Consider the following 26,215-nt stretch of genomic DNA (forward strand, 5'->3'; position numbering starts at 1 on the left):
TGGTCCCTAAGGAAGTGATGTCTTATATCAATGTGTTTGGTTCTAGAATGCATAACAAGATTCTTTGTGAGGTTCATAGCACTAGTATTGTCACATTTTAAAGGAGTGCACCCCAATTGTAAGCCATAATCTCGTAATTGTTGTTTAAGCCACAACACTTGGGCACAACAACTACCTATTGCTATATATTCAGCTTCATCAGTGCTTAGGACAACCCATGCTTGTTTCTTGCAAGACCAAGAGACCAAAGCATTTCCTAAAATATGACAAGTACCACTTGTACTTTTCCTCTCAGATTTGCACCCAGCAAAATCTGAATCCGAATAACCAACCAAATCACATATAGGTAAATTAAATAATTTTTCAACAATGGACTTGAATTGAACAAAGATAGAAAAGATATATGACTTGTTTTTCATTGGATACAACCTACATACTTAGAAAAATGATCAGCAAGAATTAAGTAATAAAGATAACCATCTAAAGACTTAATTGGAGCAGGACCCCATACATCAGAGTAGATAAGTTCCAGAGGTTTGGTGCTTCTGAGATGATGGTTTGAGAAGGGTAACTTGTGACTTTTTTCATAATGGCATGAGCTGCATTCATGTGTGTCAGGAGGCTTTATTGGAGTGAAATTTTTGTTTGCCAGATGCTTTATTATTTTGACTGGAGGATGACCAAGCTTGTGATGCTAGGTTGAAATAGATTGAAGGTTGGTGAAGTGAGCGTAAGGTGGATCAGTGGTGGCTTTGGTGGATGGTAGATGATATAGATCTTGTTTAAGAGGTCCTTCGAGTATTAGTTGACCCGAGTTCAAGTCCTTAACAATGAAACAGTCATAGAAGAATTCAACAGAGTATTTGTTAGCTTGACATAGTTTAGAGACAGATACAAGATTAGATGTGATATTTAGAACACGTAGGACATGTTTAAGAGACACGGATTTAGAATTGGTTGGTATTGTAGTGTTTCCAGTGTGAGTAACTTTTAAACTTGTGCCATCTTCAACACGATCTCGATGTGATCCTAGATATGAGTTTGCCAAGGTTAGGTGTTGAAGATCCTGTGTGATGTGATGAGATGCTCCAGTGTCCATTATCCAACTTGATTTTGTATATGTGACTAATGAGTGGCCAGATGCACTGATGATCATGGTCCATGCTTCTTGGGATAACCATTGATTTTGTAGCATCTTTTTGCACTATGACCTGGTCTTTCACATAATTGACAGATCACTTGTTTATCTGAGTTATTGTTTCTTGTTGGTGTTGGTGCATTGAATTGTGATTTGTACATTGGTTTCCCTCTGAATCGTGTGGCTGCATTTGCTATAGGGACCACATGATTAGAATTATGTATGGTATCTCGAGAGAGGATTGTTTCAAAATCCATCAATTTCTCATCCAGTTCAGCATAGCTGATAGGGATTTCTCTACTGCACAATGCAACTGAGATTTCTTTGTATTCTATACTTAGTCTATTCAATGTGTGAATGACTAGATCAATTCTATCAAGAGGGTTGTCAATTATGGATAGCTCATCCGCAATTGCTTTTATCCCTTGAAGATAATTTGTTGTGGATTGTGTGCCTTTGGTGAAAGTAGTGATGCATTGCTTTAAGACCATTATATGCACCCTTGATCTACTTGCATACATGGTTTTGAGTGTGTCCCATGCTTGTTGTGTAGCATTTATAGTGCCAAGATGGGTGACCATAGTAGCAGCCACAGAGGAGATAATGCCATGTAGTATGAGTTGATCTTGACGAATCTAGTGAGTGTATGCTGGATTGATGAGTGATGAGTTGATGTCAAGGTATTTGGATGGACAGGATGTGCAACCATCTATATAGCCTAAGAGATCATATCCAGTTAGGAGAGATAGGAATTTTAGGCGCCATACAAGGTAGTTGTCTCCATCTAGTTTGATGTATAGTTGAGAGCCAACATTGAGAACCACAAGTCTATCAATGTTGCTGAAGGGTGTTTTGTTTGGAGTGGCATTATTTTTTGATGTGGAGGAACTCATGGTGCGGTAAAAGAATAGGTTGGATCAGAAAAAAATTGCATTTGTGCTTATGCTGCTCTTGATACCATAAAGAGTATTATTAAATTCCTTATTTTGTTGAAAGTTCGCATTGGAATATATAGATTGCATAATAGCTTGAAGCTGCTAACTAACTCCTATAAACTTGGAATATATAGATTGTCATTCATTATTGTTCATATTTTGATGATTTTTATATCTTTTCTTAAAGATATGGTGACGACTTTATTTCTTTCATCGTGTAACCTAGTTCGTGTAAGAGTCGAAGTTGTGATAGATACTTTTGATTATAAAAAATGGGGAAAATTCACAAAACTCCTATGTCTTTTGTAAGTAATATAATGAACTAATTTTTCTTTCTAATTTCTCCTTAAATTTTAATCATTGGTTAAATTGATTACTGTATAAAGATAATACAAAATTACCAATAATTCATTCATGAATTTTCTAAATTTTTGTTGTCATATCATTATTATTTAGTTTTAGTTTTTTATATATCAATATTATTATTGTACTATTTTGTCTACGAAATTTATTTATCATCTTCTTCTCAATAAGTTAATATTTTTAAGATGGTTTCTTCTGGCCATCGACACTAGCTAACATATATTGCTCAATCTAGTGGACCTATTGCTACTTTTGCGAGTGTGATGACAACAATTTCTTTGTTCACTTATTAGTAATTTAATATTATCTTTATGTATTAACCAATTTCATTGAAAAATAAAGTTTAAGAGAGGAAGACAAAATAATTTATTATGTCTACTTGCAAAAAACATAAAATGTGTGAAAGTTGTATGCACTTTTCATAAAAAAGACACTATTAGCAAATACTTTAAATTATTATACATGAAATTAAAATAAAAATGATCTAATATATTGACAATTAAAAAATTAAACTTTCTTGTATAATGATAAAGTTAAACATACGACTTGAGTGGATTTAGATTTTGTAAATAAATTGTAATTAAGACAAATGATTTTATATTTATTTATTTATTTGGCAATTTTGTTATTATATGAAGGAAAGTAGATAGCAAAGCTAAAGTCATTTGTAACACGTGGAGTAAAAGTTGACCAAGAAAATGAATTAGTTATTCCAATGGGACACTTGGCAGAAGATCAAAGAATTGGGAGGTTAAGCAAAAAGACAAAAAAAAAGGATTATAAGAATGAATGATTACGTAATGAATGGCATGGAAAATTGTGTAATCTCTTTCTCTACTGGAATCTAGGAAACATCCTCTACTTCTTTCTAAAAGTATATTTTTCTGCTTTCATTCCTTTTATGTAACAGCCATGGTATTGTTTAATCCATGAGCTATATCCATTTCAATTCTTCTTGTTTTCAGTACAATCATCCTTTTTCCATTACTTGTACTCGGTGTACTAGTTAAGTGTTTTATTGGTGCTTTCATTGAGCTTCTATGGCTGAAAATACTAGACTGGAAGACTTGCAAGCCACGGTCACAAATCATACGGATGAAATCCATCGTTTAACTCAAACAATGGAAAGTAGATTTCATGAGCATAATGGTCGTATGGATCAAATACAAAGAGCTCTTCAACAAATTCTCCTCAATACTTCTCATGTCGGTGGAAGTCATGTGAACTCAGGCACATCTATGGCAACCTAAGAACCTGCAATTTTACCAGTTAAAGAAATATCGCTGGGATTTCCTCACTTTGATGGCACGGCACCAGTGCTGGAATGGATTTTCAAGGCGGAGAAATTTTTCAATTATCACAATACTCCACATGCTTCTAGAGTGGACATTGCTACTATGCATTTTGACAAAGAGGTGGTGCCCTGGTTTCAGATGTTACACAGAATTTCTGCTATTAGCAGTTGGCAAGACCTTACAAGGGCAATGGAATCTCAGTTTCGACCTTCCCCTTATGACTCCCCTGTGGCAGAATTGTTCAAACTCACCCAATCATGTTCTATTTCTTAGTATTACCTTAATTTTATGGCTTTGGCTAATAGATCCATAGGGTTGAATGATGAAGCATTGCTACAATGTTTTGTGGGAGGATTGCAAAAGGAGATTAGGAGAGATATGGTGGCTATGGCTCCCACTACATTGTTATGGGCTGTGGCTTTAGCTAGATTATATGAGGAGAGATATTCACCTGACACTAAAGCCATTAATTCTAACTATACCCATAAATATTCTCCTATTACAACTTCTACACTTCCTACATCTCACAATAATGCGACTGGTTTTAAACATAATGGAAGAAGTAGTTCTTCAAGGTTATTGCCTACCCCTGTGGGACCTCCTGTTAGGAATTCCAATATCAAGAAAATTAGTCATGCCGAAATGCAACTCAGGAGAGAAAAAAGATTATGTTATTTCTGTGACGATAAATTTACCTTCAATCACAAATGCCCAAATAAACATATGTTGTTCCTACAATTAGAAGATGATGAAGATGAGGTCCAAATGGAGGCAGAAGTAACAGATCAGGTGATGGATAACCATTTATCTTTGAATGCTTTGAAGGGTGGGGTGGGTGTGGGCACTATCAAGTTTTTAGCCCACATAGATAAACTCCCTATCACTGTCTTGATTGATGGAGGCAGCTCAGATAGTTTTTTGCAACCCAGAATAGAAAAATTTCTTAAATTGGCTATTGAGCCAGCCCCAAGGTTTAATGTGATGGTGGGGAATGGGAATTATATGAGTGCTGAAGGGTTCATATAAGAAATCACAGTCCTAGCTCAAGGAAATTCATTTCAATTACCTGTATTTTTGCTTCCTATTTCTGGTGCTGATCTCATCTTAGGGGCTAGTTGGTTGAAGACAATTGGACCTCATATTGCTGATTATGAGACACTGCAGATTAAGTTTATGTGGCAAGGGAAATTTACATCTCTCAAGGGTGACCAAGAGCTAAGTCCTAATCAAGCAGAACTTCACCATATCAGAAGAATGGTACATATTGATGCTATTGCTGAAATATACAGCATGTAGTTAATAGGGGATGGCTCTACTCCCTCTCCATTAGGAGAATTACAAGAAGACATGGAACCATAACTGGCCTTGTTGTTGCACACTTATAGTGAAGTGTTTCAAACACCCACAACTCTTCCACCATCAAGGTCTCATGATCACTCCATTCCTTTGCTACAAGGATCTAACCCTGTTAAGGTTAAAACTTATAGGTACCCTCACAACCAATAGGAAGAAATTGAAAAATTGGTAAATGACATGTTGCAGCAAGGGATTATGCAGCCTAGCAAGAGCTCATTCTCTTCTCCTATCCTTTTGGTAAAAAAGAAAGATGGATCTTGGAGAGTATGCACAGACTACAGAGCCCTTAATGCAATTACCATCAAATATTCATTTCCAATCCCTACTGTGGACGAATTAATTGATGAACTATTTGGAACTTCCTTCTTTTCAAAATTGGACCTCAGATCTGGTTACCATCAGATCTTGCTTGACCCTGAAGACAGAATTAAGACTGCTTTTAGAACACACCAAGGTCACTATGAATGGTTAGTCATGCCATTCGGATTGACCAATGCCCCAGCCACATTTCAAAGCCTCGTGAATGAAATATTTAAGGGGCTGCTCAGAAAGTTTGTTTTGGTGTTCTCCGATGACATTTTAGTCTATAGTTCTTCTTGGAAGGAGCATCTATGTCAGTTAGAAATGGTACTACAAATACTGCAGAGACACAAAAATTTTGCTAAATTCTCTAAGTGCTCTTTTGGTGTACAGAAGATTGAGTATTTGGGTCATTCTATCTCAGGGGAAGGAGTGGCTATGGAGACAATAAAACTGGAAGCAATACAACAATGGCCACAACCTGCTACTCTGAAACATCACAGAGGCTTCTTGGGACGTACAGGTTATTATAGACGATTTGTAAAAAATTATGCTTCAATTGCTACTCCATTGTTTGATTTGCTAAAAAAGGACTCCTTTAAATGGACCCAAGCTACATCTGATGCATTTCTGCAATTAAAACATGCCATGACTATACCTCCTGTTCTAGCTGCTCCTAACTTTCAAGCACCTTTTATACTAGAAACAGATGCTTCTGGATCTGGCATAGGTGCAATTATATGTCAAGATAATCACCCAATTGCATTTTTCTCTAAAAAGCTATCTCCAAGAATGCAAAAACAATTTGCCTATACTAGAGAGTTTTTTGCAATCACTGAAGCATTAGCCAAATTCAGGCACTATTTGTTGGGACATAAGTTCGTGATCAAAACTGACCAGAAGAGTTTGAAAGAACTGTTGGAACAATCTCTTCAAACACCTGAACATCAGCAATGGTTACCTAAGTTCCTAGGTTATGATTTCACCATTCAATACAAACCTGGCAAGGAAAACATAGCAGCAAATGCCTTATCCAGAAGTTTATTGCTAGCTTGGTCACAACCTATCAGTAATTGGCTAGAAGAACTAATTAAACTTCAAGCTAAAGACCCTGTAATTGCTCCAATAATCCAATCAGCTCTAATTGAGGGACAACAGTCTTCACATTATAGCTTATGGAAGGGTGTTTTGTTGTTGAAAGGAAGGGTAATGATTCCCTCTAACAGGGAATTCAAATGCAAATTGTTGCAAGAACTCCATGCTTCTAAAACAGGGGGGCATGCAGGCATGACTAAAACTATAGCTAGAATAATTTCACAGTTTATGTGGCAAAAAATGCAGAAAGAAATCAGAGCATTTGTGAGAGAATGCTCAATTTGTCAACAAGCTAAGATTGAAAATATAATGTCAGCTGGGTTACTGCAACCTTTACCAATTCCACAGTAGATTTGGGAAGATATTGCTATGGATTTCATCACAAAACTTCCAAGTTATAATGGTTTCACAACCATTCTGGTTGTAGTGGACAGACTGTCCAAATTTGGTCACTTCATCCCTTTAAGAGTTTATTTCAATAGTAAAATTGTAGCTGAGGCATTCAACAACAACATAGTCAAACTACATGGAATCCCTAAATCCATTGTGTCTGATAGGGATAGAGTTTTCATCAGCTCTTTTTGGCAACATATTTTTAAAGCTCAAGGTACAAAATTGGCTATGAGTTCTGCTTATCACCCACAATTTGATGGTCAGGCTGAAAATCTGAATAAAACCTTGGAAATGTATCTAAGGTGCTTTGTGTTTGATAACCCAAAATCGTGGGTGAAAATGTTGCCTTAGGCTCAGTATTGGTACAACAGTTCTTATCATCACAACCTCAAGATGTCTCCCTTCTAAGCTGTGTTTGGAAGACCACCTCCATCCCTAATCAAATATGAAGTCGGTGTCAAAGATCCACCATCTGTGCGGATAGCTTTGCAGGAGAGGGACCAGTTGTTGAGACATCTTAAAGGCAATTTGCTGAAGTCTCAAAACTATATGAAATTTCAAGCTGATAAGAAAAGAAGAGATTATAACTTAGAGGTGGGTGATTTGGCCTTAGTTAAACTTCAGCCATATAGGCAACATTCAGTAGCATTGAGAAAGAATCATATGATGAGTTTGAGATACTTTGGGTCATTCAAAGTAATCAAACAGATTGGAGAAGTTGCTTATCACTTACAACTACCAGAAGCTGTTAAAATTCATCTGATGTTTCACATTTCCACTTTGAAAAAGTTCAAAGGCAGCCCTTCTCAACAATATTTCCCTCTTCCTTTAACTACTATCCAAGAAGGCCCTGTTTTACAACATGTTAAAGTCTTACAAACAAGGATGGTGATCCAAAATTCCAAAGAAGTACCTCAGGTCCTAGTGCAGTGGGACACAACTTCTGTCACAAAAGCTACTTGGGAGGACTTATCAGAGTTCCAACAATCTTACCCTCACTTCAACCTTGAGGACAAGGTTGATTTTGATGAAGGGGGAATTGTAACATGTGGAGTAAAAGCTGACCAAGAAAATGAATTAGTTATTCCAATGGGACACTTGGCAGAAGATCAGAGAATTGGGAGGTTAAGCAAAAGAACAAAAAAAAAGGAATATAAGAATGAATGATTACGTAATGAATGGCATGGAAAATTGTGTAATCTCTCTCTGCTGGAATCTAGGAAACATCTTCTGCTTCTATCTAAAAGTATATTTTTCTGCTTTCATTTCTTTTATGTAACAATCATGGTATTGTTTAATCCATGAGCTATATCCATTTCAATTTTTCTTGTTTTCAGTACAATCATCATTTTTTCCATTACTTGTACTCGGTGTACTAGTTAAGTGTTTCATCATTATAATTAAAGATTTGATTGTTGTGCAATGTGATTTTACTTTTACACTTTCAACTACTCATATTTTTATCATTTTAATGGTATTCCTTCTAAACGATTGACTAACCATTTTAGATATTTTCATTATTTCTATTAAGTGTCAGTTACGAAGGTCGGATATCAGCCTTGAGTCATATACAATAGACAAGGGAATAACTTTCGTCAACCACTACACCAACTCCCAATTGATTTTCAAATAAGCATAATATTTATTAAAATTAATAGACCATTATAATAGATATTTTAAAATCAAAGATTGAAGTGATATCAAATTTCTTATCCAAAAAAATCATATCTAATTAGTTGAAAATGTAATAATTTTACACTAATAATTTATATGTCAATTTGGGATGGCTTTCTTAATTTAAGTAAAACTTGGAAATGAATCTCCTTTTAGAATTAACTTGTAGTATACCCGTGTGTTCGCACGGGTCGTTCCATTTTAGCTCTATGTAAGCAAAAATAGTAGAATGCAAAAATATAAAAATAAATTGAAAATCAATAATTTGAAATAATAAATTGCTAAAGTATCAAATTTGAAATAATCAAAGATATTATATAGTCAACCATATAATTTCTAAAATTATAAACTAAAAAATCAAGAATATAAGTCTAACTAAAGTATATAAAAATATTATAAAAAATAATACCACATACGTCCTTTTTATCACTTCTTAAAGAAAACACAATATAATTTTAATCATCTTTTAAAGTATGCAAAAATAATTTAAAAATGAGCAAATAATTGATATTTGTTACCTATTGATCTCTCTCCACTAAAATTGCATGAAGTGTAAAGAGTTTTCTACACATTTGAGTTTTTCCAATGTATTGGGTTAGCCAACTATTATTACTATTCTGAATTGTTGTTATACTATTGTTATTATTGATTACGTTATTAAAATTAGTCTTATGTGATAATGTGAAATATGACTAATGTTTGTGTTTGATGATGAATACTTTAGTTTTTTTTATCTAAGTGCATTGTAATTGTAAGTTTTTAATCAAGTCAAATTTATCAGCTCTTTTTTTAGTATGTCCTTAGAACGATTATGTTTTATTTTATTTTGATGGACATTGTGTTTAAATATTTGAACATTTACGCGGGCAATATTAATGGTTTTGGAGGAATATGTGCAATATTAGCATATGTATAAGACATGTATTTTTTTATCCGAGTGTTTTTATAGTAAGAGAATAAATGGAGGATGAAGTGAAATAATGAGTGATGTTTCACCTCCTGGTTAATTTAATCTATGAAGTTATTATTACTATTGTTTTTATGTTTGTAACCAATATTTTCATTATCCCGTTAATTTTATCATTATGACTACATTATATCATCTTATGTTATACACAATTTAAATTTGCTATAACAAAAAAATCACAAAAATATGATTTTGTATGAATTATTACCAACATTGATTTGTTGAAATAATGATTGTTGAAATTATTTCATTCTAAAATAACTTGTAACAAATAAAATTCAAATTATATGGGATAATATTACCTCTCTATATTCTCTATGTAAATATAAGGAATTCTTTCTGAACCATGTTTTTTGGGACCATATTTATATGTACTATATAAATTTATATGGTCTTTCTTTAGCATATCACTTGAATGAATGTTTTATTTTAGATTGATCTTTATTATATTTTATACTATGGATTTGTTGTGTTTAATATTCTAAATTCATACAATCATAAATGTGCATGTATAATATTAATTTTAATATCAACAATTTTAACAAATCAATGATTAAATATTAGAAAATTATTAATATTCTTTTCATGTTATGTTTCTTATTGTTGTTATGTCTTTTACACCGATCTTTATTTTTAACGTTTTTCATTTTACATATGGAAGGTATATTTTTTTATAAAAAAATTGAAGTTTCATTTCTATTATTTGGAAGATAAAATTTTTTGGCACACCATTTAGAGTTGTGACATTTCTAATGATAGACGATTGTGATATTTTAATGTACATATTTTATAGAATAGCTGCATAAACTTTTCTAATAAAAACTGTCATTTAATATACATATTTGAATTGATATTTTTATTCTAGGCTCTATTGCATTTTGAAATGTGCCTCATGTCATACATCTTAAAAAACTATTACAATGAACACAAACAACTAAAAGGAAGTTTACACAATGTTACACCGAACATAAACAAATAAAAGGAACGTTTTAATAATTCAAAATTATTTTTTGGTACTATCAAGGGTATCCCATCACCATTTTGGTACATATGATTACACATAAAAATTATTTTAATAATAATCAATAACAATTCTATACCATTTGAATTTTATTTGCTATGAATTATTTTAGAAACAAATAATAAAGAAGATTATTAATATATATCCATAATAAGCATTGCCTAAAGAAATAAAAAATAATTCAAACAAACAAAAAGTCAAATATGCATTATAGTGCTATTAAGCAAAATAACTATGAAGGAAAGTTTGCCCATTAATTCAACTTTTAGATTTTAGGAAATATTTATAGGACATATATAAAAATATAATTGATTTTATGAAAGGGTTTAGAAAATTTGTTTGAATAAAAAGGAGAATGTTATCCCCGGTACATATAGTTTAAGGCATATCATATTTATTGTGGGTGGAGCCAAAGAAAAAGTGAAAATTTTATAATGTTAAATAAAGAAGCGGGACTGGAACAAAAAATATATTGTTAATAAATGAGTGTGAGAAAGAGAAAAAAAGATAGTACAAAAGAGAGGGCAAAGAAAGAGAGTAATACGAAAGAAAAAGAGCAAAAAATTAATCAAAGTCTGATACATTGAAAACCAAACAGTTCCTTTAATTTGAAGTACAAAATTATCCAGAGACAAAGGTAAAGGTCACCTGTATACCCAAACTCATTTTAATAATATCACTCATTTGTAATAAATGAGTCTACATACAACATTATTTTATTGTATTTGTTATTATGTATTGACTAAATTATCCTCACAAAAACTAAAGGCATAAATACAGTGCTATATACTTTTCAGCAATATACTATACAATTTTGTTCATTACTTTTTTGAAACAAATAATAAATGTTATTACTGAGACACCCATTTTAAATTCAGGTGTCAATCAAAGGGACACCTATTTTATGCACTTTTTTTTTCTTCAAATTTCATGTAGTATTATTATAGGTAAAGCTTCCGAGGACTTGTTCCCAATCTTTACTCCACTGACCATACACTACAATATCACCTAATCATAATATTTCTTCCTTTAAAAAACATACTATGAGCAAAGTGTTAATCGTATCTTTGAACCGTTCTATAATATTTTTCACACATTTATGAAGTTCAAGTAATTTCACTACTTTATTACTCTAATTCTTTTATAATTCCTACAAATTTATTATATGAACCCAATTATCAGCTTTCATTCCTGCAAGAAAGAATATGTTCAGTGTGACTAAAAGTGTAACTAAAGAAAAGTAAACATGCAAACATTATAAGGGAGGAAAAAAAGTTAGCTGAACTTTAAATGCAATAAATATATCTCATGGAGCAAAAATGATAAAAAATATTAACTTGCTAGTAAAAAATGTTACCCGGTTAGTAAGTATTGAACTAAAAAAGCAAGAAAATGGTTAGTAAATGTTGAACTAAAAAAGCAAGAAAAATGTTTGATCCAATAAAAGTGACAAAAATAAGTTCACTCTGAGAAATAGAAGTCTCGCTGTGTTAGATTGTAAGCATGCATACCCAAAATAACACCAAGAATTGTAAAATAAGTTGTAATGAGAAATCATACCAAAAATGTTATCTTGAACTCAAAAAGCAAAAATTAAGCTTCATGGAAGGAAAAAAATCCAAAAAATGTTAACTTTTCATGTAAAGTAATCATTTTAAAATATAAGTGTTTTACCCTTATTTATTTATTTTCAGAATGGAAACTGCAAATTAAAGCTATATGCTTTTAATAGCTACCAATGTGTTTGTGTGGTCTCTTTCATAGAAAAATGTCTTTAATATGTCCTCAATGTTTTTTCCTCTTGCACGATAAGGTTAGAAATAAATATATTAAATGATATTCTTTTTTGCATTTACTTCTTCATGGGGGTTATTAAATCACATACAAATATAACATGTTACTAATTAGTTAGAAAACATACCTATTTGTATTCTAAATATTATCTATAGTAATGCAGGAATAAATAGTGAACATTCATATAAAAATAAGGCTAGAAATTGTGCCTAACATGAAAAACTATTTGTATACCTGTGAATGAAAAGTCTACCAATCGTTTTCGCGGATGTAGAAATTGTGTCTAAGATGAAGAAGAAGAAAAAAAAAATTGAGGAAGGAAAAAAAATGAAAAAGATGGTTGAGATTGGAAATGGAGAGAGAGAAAGATGGGTAGGTGAGAAATGAATGGAAAGAATGAGGAAAAATGATGAGGAAAGAAATTCACGTGAGTTTTAAATTTTGAAAATGAAAAGTTTTAATGTTTTTTTATGAAAACTAAGTCTTTTATTATAGTTTTACCCCAAAAAATCCAAGTGTCAGGATTTGAAGATGCCTTTTATGGTAATACTATCAGCCTATTGTATAATTATATATATAAGACTTGTATTCATGATTATCTATATTACTTATTAATACTACTTAATAAAAGGAAAACATAAAATAATTACCCATGGAATATTTTATGTTTCCATATTTAATATTTTATAACTTCTAATTTCATGTTTATCTATAGTTCTATATTCATACTAATAAACATAAAATAACTATCCATGAAGTATTTTATGTTTTCCTATTTTATCTTTTATAACTTCTAATTTCAAGTTTATCTACACTAATCTATATCTATATTTCTATACTGTTAATAAATGCAAAATAAGTAATAATTATCATCATGATATAATTTTTATATCTATCTATACTATTAATAATCTATATTTCTATATCTATACTTCTATACTATTAATAAAGGCAAAACAAGTAATAACCACCATCATGATATAATTTTTATATTCTCTATACTATTAATAAAGATAAAACAAGTAATAACAACTATCATGATGTATTTTTTATATTCTAAACTTATCATTTTGTAACACCTCTTATTAATAACTACTATAAAATTCCACACATTACATATATTGTTTATATTAATATTCCATGCATTCTCTTATTTTTATCTCCTCTCTTTCTCAATCAAAGAAGAACACACAATAACATTAAAAAACATCTAACAACTTTGTAATGATTATTAGAGACACAAAATGAGAAATTCGCATAAATTTTATATATATCATATCAACTATCACAAATTTTACTCTGTATTGAGTTTATATATTACATTTTTTTATATATATGTTGTTTTTTTAAATAATATAACATGAAGATAATACATTCATTTTATTAGAAAAAATAAAAATAGGGTGATCAACACAATAGTTACCATAAAGGGACTTGATTATGTAATGACACAAATGTTATATATTAGAGGTAGCAAAATTATCCACAATCGACATTTTATCTAAATCCAAGAAAATATTCATTCAAATTCATCCATTAGAGACAATGAATATAATCTAATGGATAATTTTAATAATTAATGGATTTGATTTATCCAATAGATATCCATGGATATATCCATTTGGATGAAAATCCTATCTGTCCAAAAAACAAACAAACACAAATGATTTTCTTTGCCAATTTTATTTATCATATCAACTCTCACTTTTGTTGTAGTACTTTTTATTATCACTTTGACCTTTTATTAAATTGATATCAATTGTAGGATATATGAATGTGGTTATTAATAAAAAAAATGTTCTTAAATGCATGAGATATATAAATATAGCATATATAAATATATGTTGAAAACTTTACTTGCAGAACATCAAATATCACATCTTTGTAGAATATTGCTTTAAAAGTAATTTTCTAAAAGTTTAAAAAAATATTTTTTCAAATGTTTCTTAAAAAATTGAAGTTTTTTTAAGGTGCTTTTTTTAAAAAAGGTGATTATAAAAAATGCTTTATTGAAATATTATTTTTTTAAAATAATTATTTTCTTCAAAAATATTTTTAGTTTCAATTATAAAAAAATAAAATGGATTGGATATCCTTCCATCCAATCAATTAACATGAATTTATAGATGGATTGGAATGCATCCAATAACTTTAGATATGGATGACTTGAATAATTTAAAATATGATTTAAATAGATTTATATGGATTAGTAGATGACTTTTTCGTCCGTGTATTAGGATCCAAATCCATCAATTTGCCACTCATACTATAAATCATCTATAATGTTTTAGAAAACTTGAAATTAAAGGGTTGAATTAATCTAATTATACATTTTTTTATATGTTCATCAATTTAGATAATTGAATATCATTACCTCATTGTACTATGTATATGTAAATAAGATGTTTGAGTTGGCTGCATGATGCAATGACTAACCTAATACATATACGAATCATGTCTTGGAGAACATGTTTGACTTTGCTCTGCTAGGGTTTTGACTTTGCCTTCCAACAATCTTGGAGTTATTGCTACATCATGACAACAGACTTCATACCTTGGAGCTTTTTGGATGGAGCTAAACAAACTAAGGAAGGTATCAATGGAGAAGAAAATAAGATACCCTCCATGAGGAAAACGTTTGCTCAAGCCTTGGGTCAAACCTGTGACATCTCTTCTTCCCAACTTCAAGGTAGAATCATCCTATCCAAGGGTCATACTCCAATGAATTTTCTGGAGCTGAAAGATAAACTAAGTTCTATGTGGAACATGATAGGTAAGTGCAATATGCTCTCCCTAGGTAAAGGTTTTAATGAGTTTTCCTTTTCATCCTTGGAAGATATGCGGCTCATTTGCTCCATAGGAACTTGGAATCTCAAACCTGGAATTCTGAGATTGTTCCTATGGACTCCAGATTTTAACCCAAACCACCAAAAGCAAACTCATTCTCAGAGTTGGATCAGGATTCTTGGTTTACCACAAGAATATTGGAGCCCAAAAATAATATTCTCCATTACTGGAAGTATTGGTACTCCTATCTCTTTAGATGGTGCAACAAGTAATAGATCATTTGGTCACTTTGTAAAAGTTCTGGTGGAGATCAACCTCAAAGTAGATCTACTTGATCAAATCTTGGTTGAAAGAGAAGGGTTTGCCTTCTTTGTTGGTATTGAGTATGAGAACTTGCTAGAAATTTGCACAGGTTGCAATGCAATCGGTCATCTAGTATCTCAATGTAGGAGAGTGGTCAAGAAAGTTGTGAATGATGAACCAGCAAAGCAAAAGAAAAAACCTCAGAAAGCCTCAAATTCTGATCAAATTAAAGTTAACAATTTGATAATAGATCTGGAGATTGAGAACATGGGTGATGTGAATACTCAACACTTGGAAAGAGTTGAAGGTACTCCAGACTTGAGTAGTGTCCCCAATTTGGAAGTTGCGCATGAAGCTCCACAAACTTCCTATGTGCTTGAGATGAATCCTATGCTACATAAAGAGTTAGATGAAGAGTTTATAGTAAAAGAAACTGGGGACATCTCTAATCATATAGCTGCTAACTACATGAGGATTGTTGGCAGATTATGGGATGAAGAGGATGTTGATGTTGAATATCTGAAAGTGGAATGATCTTTCACCCTTGTCACCTTAGGCTCAGTATTGGTACAACAGTTCTTATCATCACAACCTCAAGATGTCTCCCTTCTAAGCTGTGTTTGGAAGACCACCTCCATCCCTAATCAAATATGAAGTCGGTGTCAAAGATCCACCATCTGTGCGGATAGCTTTGCAGGAGAGGGACCAGTTGTTGAGACATCTTAAAGGCAATTTGCTGAAGTCTCAAAACTATATGAAATTTCAAGCTGATAAGAAAAGAAGAGATTATAACTTAGAGGTGGGTGATTTGGCCTTAGTTAAACTTCAGCCATATAGGCAACATTCAGTAGCATTGAGAAAGAATCATATGATGAGTTTGAGATACTTTGGGTCATTCAAAGTAATCAAACAGATTGGAGAAGTTGCTTATCACTTACAACTACCAGAAGCTGTTAAAATTCATCTGATGTTTCACATTTCCACTTTGAAAAAGTTCAAAGGCAGCCCTTCTCAACAATATTTCCCTCTTCCTTTAACTACTATCCAAGAAGGCCCTGTTTTACAACATGTTAAAGTCTTACAAACAAGGATGGTGATCCAAAATTCCAAAGAAGTACCTCAGGTCCTAGTGCAGTGGGACACAACTTCTGTCACAAAAGCTACTTGGGAGGACTTATCAGAGTTCCAACAATCTTACCCTCACTTCAACCTTGAGGACAAGGTTGATTTTGATGAAGGGGGAATTGTAACATGTGGAGTAAAAGCTGACCAAGAAAATGAATTAGTTATTCCAATGGGACACTTGGCAGAAGATCAGAGAATTGGGAGGTTAAGCAAAAGAACAAAAAAAAAGGAATATAAGAATGAATGATTACGTAATGAATGGCATGGAAAATTGTGTAATCTCTCTCTGCTGGAATCTAGGAAACATCTTCTGCTTCTATCTAAAAGTATATTTTTCTGCTTTCATTTCTTTTATGTAACAATCATGGTATTGTTTAATCCATGAGCTATATCCATTTCAATTTTTCTTGTTTTCAGTACAATCATCATTTTTTCCATTACTTGTACTCGGTGTACTAGTTAAGTGTTTCATCATTATAATTAAAGATTTGATTGTTGTGCAATGTGATTTTACTTTTACACTTTCAACTACTCATATTTTTATCATTTTAATGGTATTCCTTCTAAACGATTGACTAACCATTTTAGATATTTTCATTATTTCTATTAAGTGTCAGTTACGAAGGTCGGATATCAGCCTTGAGTCATATACAATAGACAAGGGAATAACTTTCGTCAACCACTACACCAACTCCCAATTGATTTTCAAATAAGCATAATATTTATTAAAATTAATAGACCATTATAATAGATATTTTAAAATCAAAGATTGAAGTGATATCAAATTTCTTATCCAAAAAAATCATATCTAATTAGTTGAAAATGTAATAATTTTACACTAATAATTTATATGTCAATTTGGGATGGCTTTCTTAATTTAAGTAAAACTTGGAAATGAATCTCCTTTTAGAATTAACTTGTAGTATACCCGTGTGTTCGCACGGGTCGTTCCATTTTAGCTCTATGTAAGCAAAAATAGTAGAATGCAAAAATATAAAAATAAATTGAAAATCAATAATTTGAAATAATAAATTGCTAAAGTATCAAATTTGAAATAATCAAAGATATTATATAGTCAACCATATAATTTCTAAAATTATAAACTAAAAAATCAAGAATATAAGTCTAACTAAAGTATATAAAAATATTATAAAAAATAATACCACATACGTCCTTTTTATCACTTCTTAAAGAAAACACAATATAATTTTAATCATCTTTTAAAGTATGCAAAAATAATTTAAAAATGAGCAAATAATTGATATTTGTTACCTATTGATCTCTCTCCACTAAAATTGCATGAAGTGTAAAGAGTTTTCTACACATTTGAGTTTTTCCAATGTATTGGGTTAGCCAACTATTATTACTATTCTGAATTGTTGTTATACTATTGTTATTATTGATTACGTTATTAAAATTAGTCTTATGTGATAATGTGAAATATGACTAATGTTTGTGTTTGATGATGAATACTTTAGTTTTTTTTATCTAAGTGCATTGTAATTGTAAGTTTTTAATCAAGTCAAATTTATCAGCTCTTTTTTTAGTATGTCCTTAGAACGATTATGTTTTATTTTATTTTGATGGACATTGTGTTTAAATATTTGAACATTTACGCGGGCAATATTAATGGTTTTGGAGGAATATGTGCAATATTAGCATATGTATAAGACATGTATTTTTTTATCCGAGTGTTTTTATAGTAAGAGAATAAATGGAGGATGAAGTGAAATAATGAGTGAGGTTTTACCTCCTGGTTAATTTAATCTATGAAGTTATTATTACTATTGTTTTTATGTTTGTAACCAATATTTTCATTATCCCGTTAATTTTATCATTATGACTACATTATATCATCTTATGTTATACACAATTTAAATTTGCTATAACAAAAAAATCACAAAAATATGATTTTGTATGAATTATTACCAACATTGATTTGTTGAAATAATGATTGTTGAAATTATTTCATTCTAAAATAACTTGTAACAAATAAAATTCAAATTATATGGGATAATATTACCTCTCTATATTCTCTATGTAAATATAAGGAATTCTTTCTGAACCATGTTTTTTGGGACCATATTTATATGTACTATATAAATTTATATGGTCTTTCTTTAGCATATCACTTGAATGAATGTTTTATTTTAGATTGATCTTTATTATATTTTATACTATGGATTTGTTGTGTTTAATATTCTAAATTCATACAATCATAAATGTGCATGTATAATATTAATTTTAATATCAACAATTTTAACAAATCAATGATTAAATATTAGAAAATTATTAATATTCTTTTCATGTTATGTTTCTTATTGTTGTTATGTCTTTTACACCGATCTTTATTTTTAACGTTTTTCATTTTACATATGGAAGGTATATTTTTTTATAAAAAAATTGAAGTTTCATTTCTATTATTTGGAAGATAAAATTTTTTGGCACACCATTTAGAGTTGTGACATTTCTAATGATAGACGATTGTGATATTTTAATGTACATATTTTATAGAATAGCTGCATAAACTTTTCTAATAAAAACTGTCATTTAATATACATATTTGAATTGATATTTTTATTCTAGGCTCTATTGCATTTTGAAATGTGCCTCATGTCATACATCTTAAAAAACTATTACAATGAACACAAACAACTAAAAGGAAGTTTACACAATGTTACACCGAACATAAACAAATAAAAGGAACGTTTTAATAATTCAAAATTATTTTTTGGTACTATCAAGGGTATCCCATCACCATTTTGGTACATATGATTACACATAAAAATTATTTTAATAATAATCAATAACAATTCTATACCATTTGAATTTTATTTGCTATGAATTATTTTAGAAACAAATAATAAAGAAGATTATTAATATATATCCATAATAAGCATTGCCTAAAGAAATAAAAAATAATTCAAACAAACAAAAAGTCAAATATGCATTATAGTGCTATTAAGCAAAATAACTATGAAGGAAAGTTTGCCCATTAATTCAACTTTTAGATTTTAGGAAATATTTATAGGACATATATAAAAATATAATTGATTTTATGAAAGGGTTTAGAAAATTTGTTTGAATAAAAAGGAGAATGTTATCCCCGGTACATATAGTTTAAGGCATATCATATTTATTGTGGGTGGAGCCAAAGAAAAAGTGAAAATTTTATAATGTTAAATAAAGAAGCGGGACTGGAACAAAAAATATATTGTTAATAAATGAGTGTGAGAAAGAGAAAAAAAGATAGTACAAAAGAGAGGGCAAAGAAAGAGAGTAATACGAAAGAAAAAGAGCAAAAAATTAATCAAAGTCTGATACATTGAAAACCAAACAGTTCCTTTAATTTGAAGTACAAAATTATCCAGAGACAAAGGTAAAGGTCACCTGTATACCCAAACTCATTTTAATAATATCACTCATTTGTAATAAATGAGTCTACATACAACATTATTTTATTGTATTTGTTATTATGTATTGACTAAATTATCCTCACAAAAACTAAAGGCATAAATACAGTGCTATATACTTTTCAGCAATATACTATACAATTTTGTTCATTACTTTTTTGAAACAAATAATAAATGTTATTACTGAGACACCCATTTTAAATTCAGGTGTCAATCAAAGGGACACCTATTTTATGCACTTTTTTTTTCTTCAAATTTCATGTAGTATTATTATAGGTAAAGCTTCCGAGGACTTGTTCCCAATCTTTACTCCACTGACCATACACTACAATATCACCTAATCATAATATTTCTTCCTTTAAAAAACATACTATGAGCAAAGTGTTAATCGTATCTTTGAACCGTTCTATAATATTTTTCACACATTTATGAAGTTCAAGTAATTTCACTACTTTATTACTCTAATTCTTTTATAATTCCTACAAATTTATTATATGAACCCAATTATCAGCTTTCATTCCTGCAAGAAAGAATATGTTCAGTGTGACTAAAAGTGTAACTAAAGAAAAGTAAACATGCAAACATTATAAGGGAGGAAAAAAAGTTAGCTGAACTTTAAATGCAATAAATATATCTCATGGAGCAAAAATGATAAAAAATATTAACTTGCTAGTAAAAAATGTTACCCGGTTAGTAAGTATTGAACTAAAAAAGCAAGAAAATGGTTAGTAAATGTTGAACTAAAAAAGCAAGAAAAATGTTTGATCCAATAAAAGTGACAAAAATAAGTTCACTCTGAGAAATAGAAGTCTCGCTGTGTTAGATTGTAAGCATGCATACCCAAAATAACACCAAGAATTGTAAAATAAGTTGTAATGAGAAATCATACCAAAAATGTTATCTTGAACTCAAAAAGCAAAAATTAAGCTTCATGGAAGGAAAAAAATCCAAAAAATGTTAACTTTTCATGTAAAGTAATCATTTTAAAATATAAGTGTTTTACCCTTATTTATTTATTTTCAGAATGGAAACTGCAAATTAAAGCTATATGCTTTTAATAGCTACCAATGTGTTTGTGTGGTCTCTTTCATAGAAAAATGTCTTTAATATGTCCTCAATGTTTTTTCCTCTTGCACGATAAGGTTAGAAATAAATATATTAAATGATATTCTTTTTTGCATTTACTTCTTCATGGGGGTTATTAAATCACATACAAATATAACATGTTACTAATTAGTTAGAAAACATACCTATTTGTATTCTAAATATTATCTATAGTAATGCAGGAATAAATAGTGAACATTCATATAAAAATAAGGCTAGAAATTGTGCCTAACATGAAAAACTATTTGTATACCTGTGAATGAAAAGTCTACCAATCGTTTTCGCGGATGTAGAAATTGTGTCTAAGATGAAGAAGAAGAAAAAAAAAATTGAGGAAGGAAAAAAAATGAAAAAGATGGTTGAGATTGGAAATGGAGAGAGAGAAAGATGGGTAGGTGAGAAATGAATGGAAAGAATGAGGAAAAATGATGAGGAAAGAAATTCACGTGAGTTTTAAATTTTGAAAATGAAAAGTTTTAATGTTTTTTTATGAAAACTAAGTCTTTTATTATAGTTTTACCCCAAAAAATCCAAGTGTCAGGATTTGAAGATGCCTTTTATGGTAATACTATCAGCCTATTGTATAATTATATATATAAGACTTGTATTCATGATTATCTATATTACTTATTAATACTACTTAATAAAAGGAAAACATAAAATAATTACCCATGGAATATTTTATGTTTCCATATTTAATATTTTATAACTTCTAATTTCATGTTTATCTATAGTTCTATATTCATACTAATAAACATAAAATAACTATCCATGAAGTATTTTATGTTTTCCTATTTTATCTTTTATAACTTCTAATTTCAAGTTTATCTACACTAATCTATATCTATATTTCTATACTGTTAATAAATGCAAAATAAGTAATAATTATCATCATGATATAATTTTTATATCTATCTATACTATTAATAATCTATATTTCTATATCTATACTTCTATACTATTAATAAAGGCAAAACAAGTAATAACCACCATCATGATATAATTTTTATATTCTCTATACTATTAATAAAGATAAAACAAGTAATAACAACTATCATGATGTATTTTTTATATTCTAAACTTATCATTTTGTAACACCTCTTATTAATAACTACTATAAAATTCCACACATTACATATATTGTTTATATTAATATTCCATGCATTCTCTTATTTTTATCTCCTCTCTTTCTCAATCAAAGAAGAACACACAATAACATTAAAAAACATCTAACAACTTTGTAATGATTATTAGAGACACAAAATGAGAAATTCGCATAAATTTTATATATATCATATCAACTATCACAAATTTTACTCTGTATTGAGTTTATATATTACATTTTTTTATATATATGTTGTTTTTTTAAATAATATAACATGAAGATAATACATTCATTTTATTAGAAAAAATAAAAATAGGGTGATCAACACAATAGTTACCATAAAGGGACTTGATTATGTAATGACACAAATGTTATATATTAGAGGTAGCAAAATTATCCACAATCGACATTTTATCTAAATCCAAGAAAATATTCATTCAAATTCATCCATTAGAGACAATGAATATAATCTAATGGATAATTTTAATAATTAATGGATTTGATTTATCCAATAGATATCCATGGATATATCCATTTGGATGAAAATCCTATCTGTCCAAAAAACAAACAAACACAAATGATTTTCTTTGCCAATTTTATTTATCATATCAACTCTCACTTTTGTTGTAGTACTTTTTATTATCACTTTGACCTTTTATTAAATTGATATCAATTGTAGGATATATGAATGTGGTTATTAATAAAAAAAATGTTCTTAAATGCATGAGATATATAAATATAGCATATATAAATATATGTTGAAAACTTTACTTGCAGAACATCAAATATCACATCTTTGTAGAATATTGCTTTAAAAGTAATTTTCTAAAAGTTTAAAAAAATATTTTTTCAAATGTTTCTTAAAAAATTGAAGTTTTTTTAAGGTGCTTTTTTTAAAAAAGGTGATTATAAAAAATGCTTTATTGAAATATTATTTTTTTAAAATAATTATTTTCTTCAAAAATATTTTTAGTTTCAATTATAAAAAAATAAAATGGATTGGATATCCTTCCATCCAATCAATTAACATGAATTTATAGATGGATTGGAATGCATCCAATAACTTTAGATATGGATGACTTGAATAATTTAAAATATGATTTAAATAGATTTATATGGATTAGTAGATGACTTTTTCGTCCGTGTATTAGGATCCAAATCCATCAATTTGCCACTCATACTATAAATCATCTATAATGTTTTAGAAAACTTGAAATTAAAGGGTTGAATTAATCTAATTATACATTTTTTTATATGTTCATCAATTTAGATAATTGAATATCATTACCTCATTGTACTATGTATATGTAAATAAGATGTTTGAGTTGGCTGCATGATGCAATGACTAACCTAATACATATACGAATCATGTCTTGGAGAACATGTTTGACTTTGCTCTGCTAGGGTTTTGACTTTGCCTTCCAACAATCTTGGAGTTATTGCTACATCATGACAACAGACTTCATACCTTGGAGCTTTTTGGATGGAGCTAAACAAACTAAGGAAGGTATCAATGGAGAAGAAAATAAGATACCCTCCATGAGGAAAACGTTTGCTCAAGCCTTGGGTCAAACCTGTGACATCTCTTCTTCCCAACTTCAAGGTAGAATCATCCTATCCAAGGGTCATACTCCAATGAATTTTCTGGAGCTGAAAGATAAACTAAGTTCTATGTGGAACATGATAGGTAAGTGCAATATGCTCTCCCTAGGTAAAGGTTTTAATGAGTTTTCCTTTTCATCCTTGGAAGATATGCGGCTCATTTGCTCCATAGGAACTTGGAATCTCAAACCTGGAATTCTGAGATTGTTCCTATGGACTCCAGATTTTAACCCAAACCACCAAAAGCAAACTCATTCTCAGAGTTGGATCAGGATTCTTGGTTTACCACAAGAATATTGGAGCCCAAAAATAATATTCTCCATTACTGGAAGTATTGGTACTCCTATCTCTTTAGATGGTGCAACAAGTAATAGATCATTTGGTCACTTTGTAAAAGTTCTGGTGGAGATCAACCTCAAAGTAGATCTACTTGATCAAATCTTGGTTGAAAGAGAAGGGTTTGCCTTCTTTGTTGGTATTGAGTATGAGAACTTGCTAGAAATTTGCACAGGTTGCAATGCAATCGGTCATCTAGTATCTCAATGTAGGAGAGTGGTCAAGAAAGTTGTGAATGATGAACCAGCAAAGCAAAAGAAAAAACCTCAGAAAGCCTCAAATTCTGATCAAATTAAAGTTAACAATTTGATAATAGATCTGGAGATTGAGAACATGGGTGATGTGAATACTCAACACTTGGAAAGAGTTGAAGGTACTCCAGACTTGAGTAGTGTCCCCAATTTGGAAGTTGCGCATGAAGCTCCACAAACTTCCTATGTGCTTGAGATGAATCCTATGCTACATAAAGAGTTAGATGAAGAGTTTATAGTAAAAGAAACTGGGGACATCTCTAATCATATAGCTGCTAACTACATGAGGATTGTTGGCAGATTATGGGATGAAGAGGATGTTGATGATGAAGATCAGAAAGTGGAATGATCTTTCACACGTGTCATGAGTAAATCTCAAAAGAAAAAACAGAGGAAAGGGGGCAATCATGACATAATTCATTTTACCCGAAGGGGTGGACACTCCAAAAGTATGTAATGAAGATTATCTTCTAGAACTGCAGAGGATTAGGCAACGTTAACACAAGGTTGATTATCAAGCAATTTTGTCTTACTCATAAGCCTGACTTATTGTTTCTTGCTAACCCTTAAATCAATGTTGATTCAATAAATAATAACTTCTGGAGGGAACTTTATCTGGCTCCTTTTTCTGTTAATGAAAGAAATAATTTACTTACAAATATATGGGGGATTTGCGAAATTGGGTTAGCTCCTATGATCATTGCTAATACTTCTCAACAGATTTCTATATCTATCAACAATGAGGGATCTGTTTTCAATATAAGTGCAATATATGCTCATACTAATTACATCCAAAGAAGAGCTCTTTGATTTGATATTAACTCTTTAAATCAATCCAATCCTGGTCCTTGGTGCTGCGTTAGTGATTTTAATGTGGTTCTTGGAGCTCATGAATGCGAAGGTGTCATTTTATCTTATAGGCTTCCTTCAGAGGAATTCAACGCTTTGTTAATTGATCTGAACTTGACCATTTGACCACTACAAGTCATCCTTTCACTTGGTCTAATAGGAGAAGAGGTTTGGCTCTCACTGAGAAAAGATTGGATAGGAGTCTTTGTAATGAAGAGTGGATTAATTTGTGGTCTCAAACTTCCTGTTGCACTCTGCCAAAAGTTTCTTCAGACCATCATCCAATATTGCTTTGCTCGGAGTTGTAGACTCAACAAAGGTTATCTTCCTTCAAATTTCACAGAATGTAGTCTTCTCATATGGATTGTAAAAGAGTGATAGTTGACTCTTGGAAAGCTATAATAGTTGGTTGTCCAATGTTCATCTTGTCTCAAAAGCTCAAATTGCTTAAATAGAGCTTAAATGTTGGAATGTTAATATTTTTGACAACATCCACTTGAATGTCAAAAAGGCTTTACACGTTGTTGATTCTATTCAGAATAAAGTTAATCAAGAAGATCATGAGATTAGAATTCAAGAGGAAGAAGCCCAAAGAAACCTCCTACATGCTCTGAATATGGAGGAAATCTTCTGGAAAGAAAAAGGTAGATGTGATTGGCATGTAAATAGTGATAGGAATACTGCTTTCTTTCACAGAACCACAAAAATTAGACAGAGCACAAAGTCTATGAACTTACTAAATGATGGTGACAGAGTCCTTAGTAATAGTGATGACATTGGTAGTCATGTGTTGCATTATTTCCAGGATTTATTTGCAACTGAGAATAACATAATGCCTTCCTCTTTGATCCACTCTGCTATTCCCTTATTGGTTTATGAGGATGACAACATAATGCTCACCAGTCCTCCTACTCTGGATGAAATCAAGAATGTTGTTTTTTCTATGAAAGGAGAAAGGTCACCTGGTCTTGATGATTTTGGTGCCTGCTTCTATCAAGCTTATTGGGAT

At 30.5% G+C, this 26,215-nt stretch overlaps 1 protein-coding gene across 1 annotated transcript; it reads right to left on the reverse strand.

Annotated features, from left to right (window-relative positions):
- On the reverse strand, window positions 1,153-1,719 carry LOC109353969. The gene has a single exon (XM_019596322.1). The coding sequence runs from the start codon at window positions 1,717-1,719 to the stop codon at window positions 1,153-1,155; it is 567 nt and encodes a 188-aa protein (XP_019451867.1).

This window comes from Lupinus angustifolius, chromosome LG08 (genome assembly GCF_001865875.1).
Source record: "Lupinus angustifolius cultivar Tanjil chromosome LG08, LupAngTanjil_v1.0, whole genome shotgun sequence".
NCBI classification, from domain to species: domain Eukaryota; kingdom Viridiplantae; phylum Streptophyta; class Magnoliopsida; order Fabales; family Fabaceae; genus Lupinus; species Lupinus angustifolius.

What these genes read in the sequence shown, in the direction of transcription:
- LOC109353969 (XM_019596322.1), bottom strand. Translation starts at nt 1,719, where the DNA reads ATGGTCACCCATCTTGGCACTATAAATGCTACACAACAAGCATGGGAC.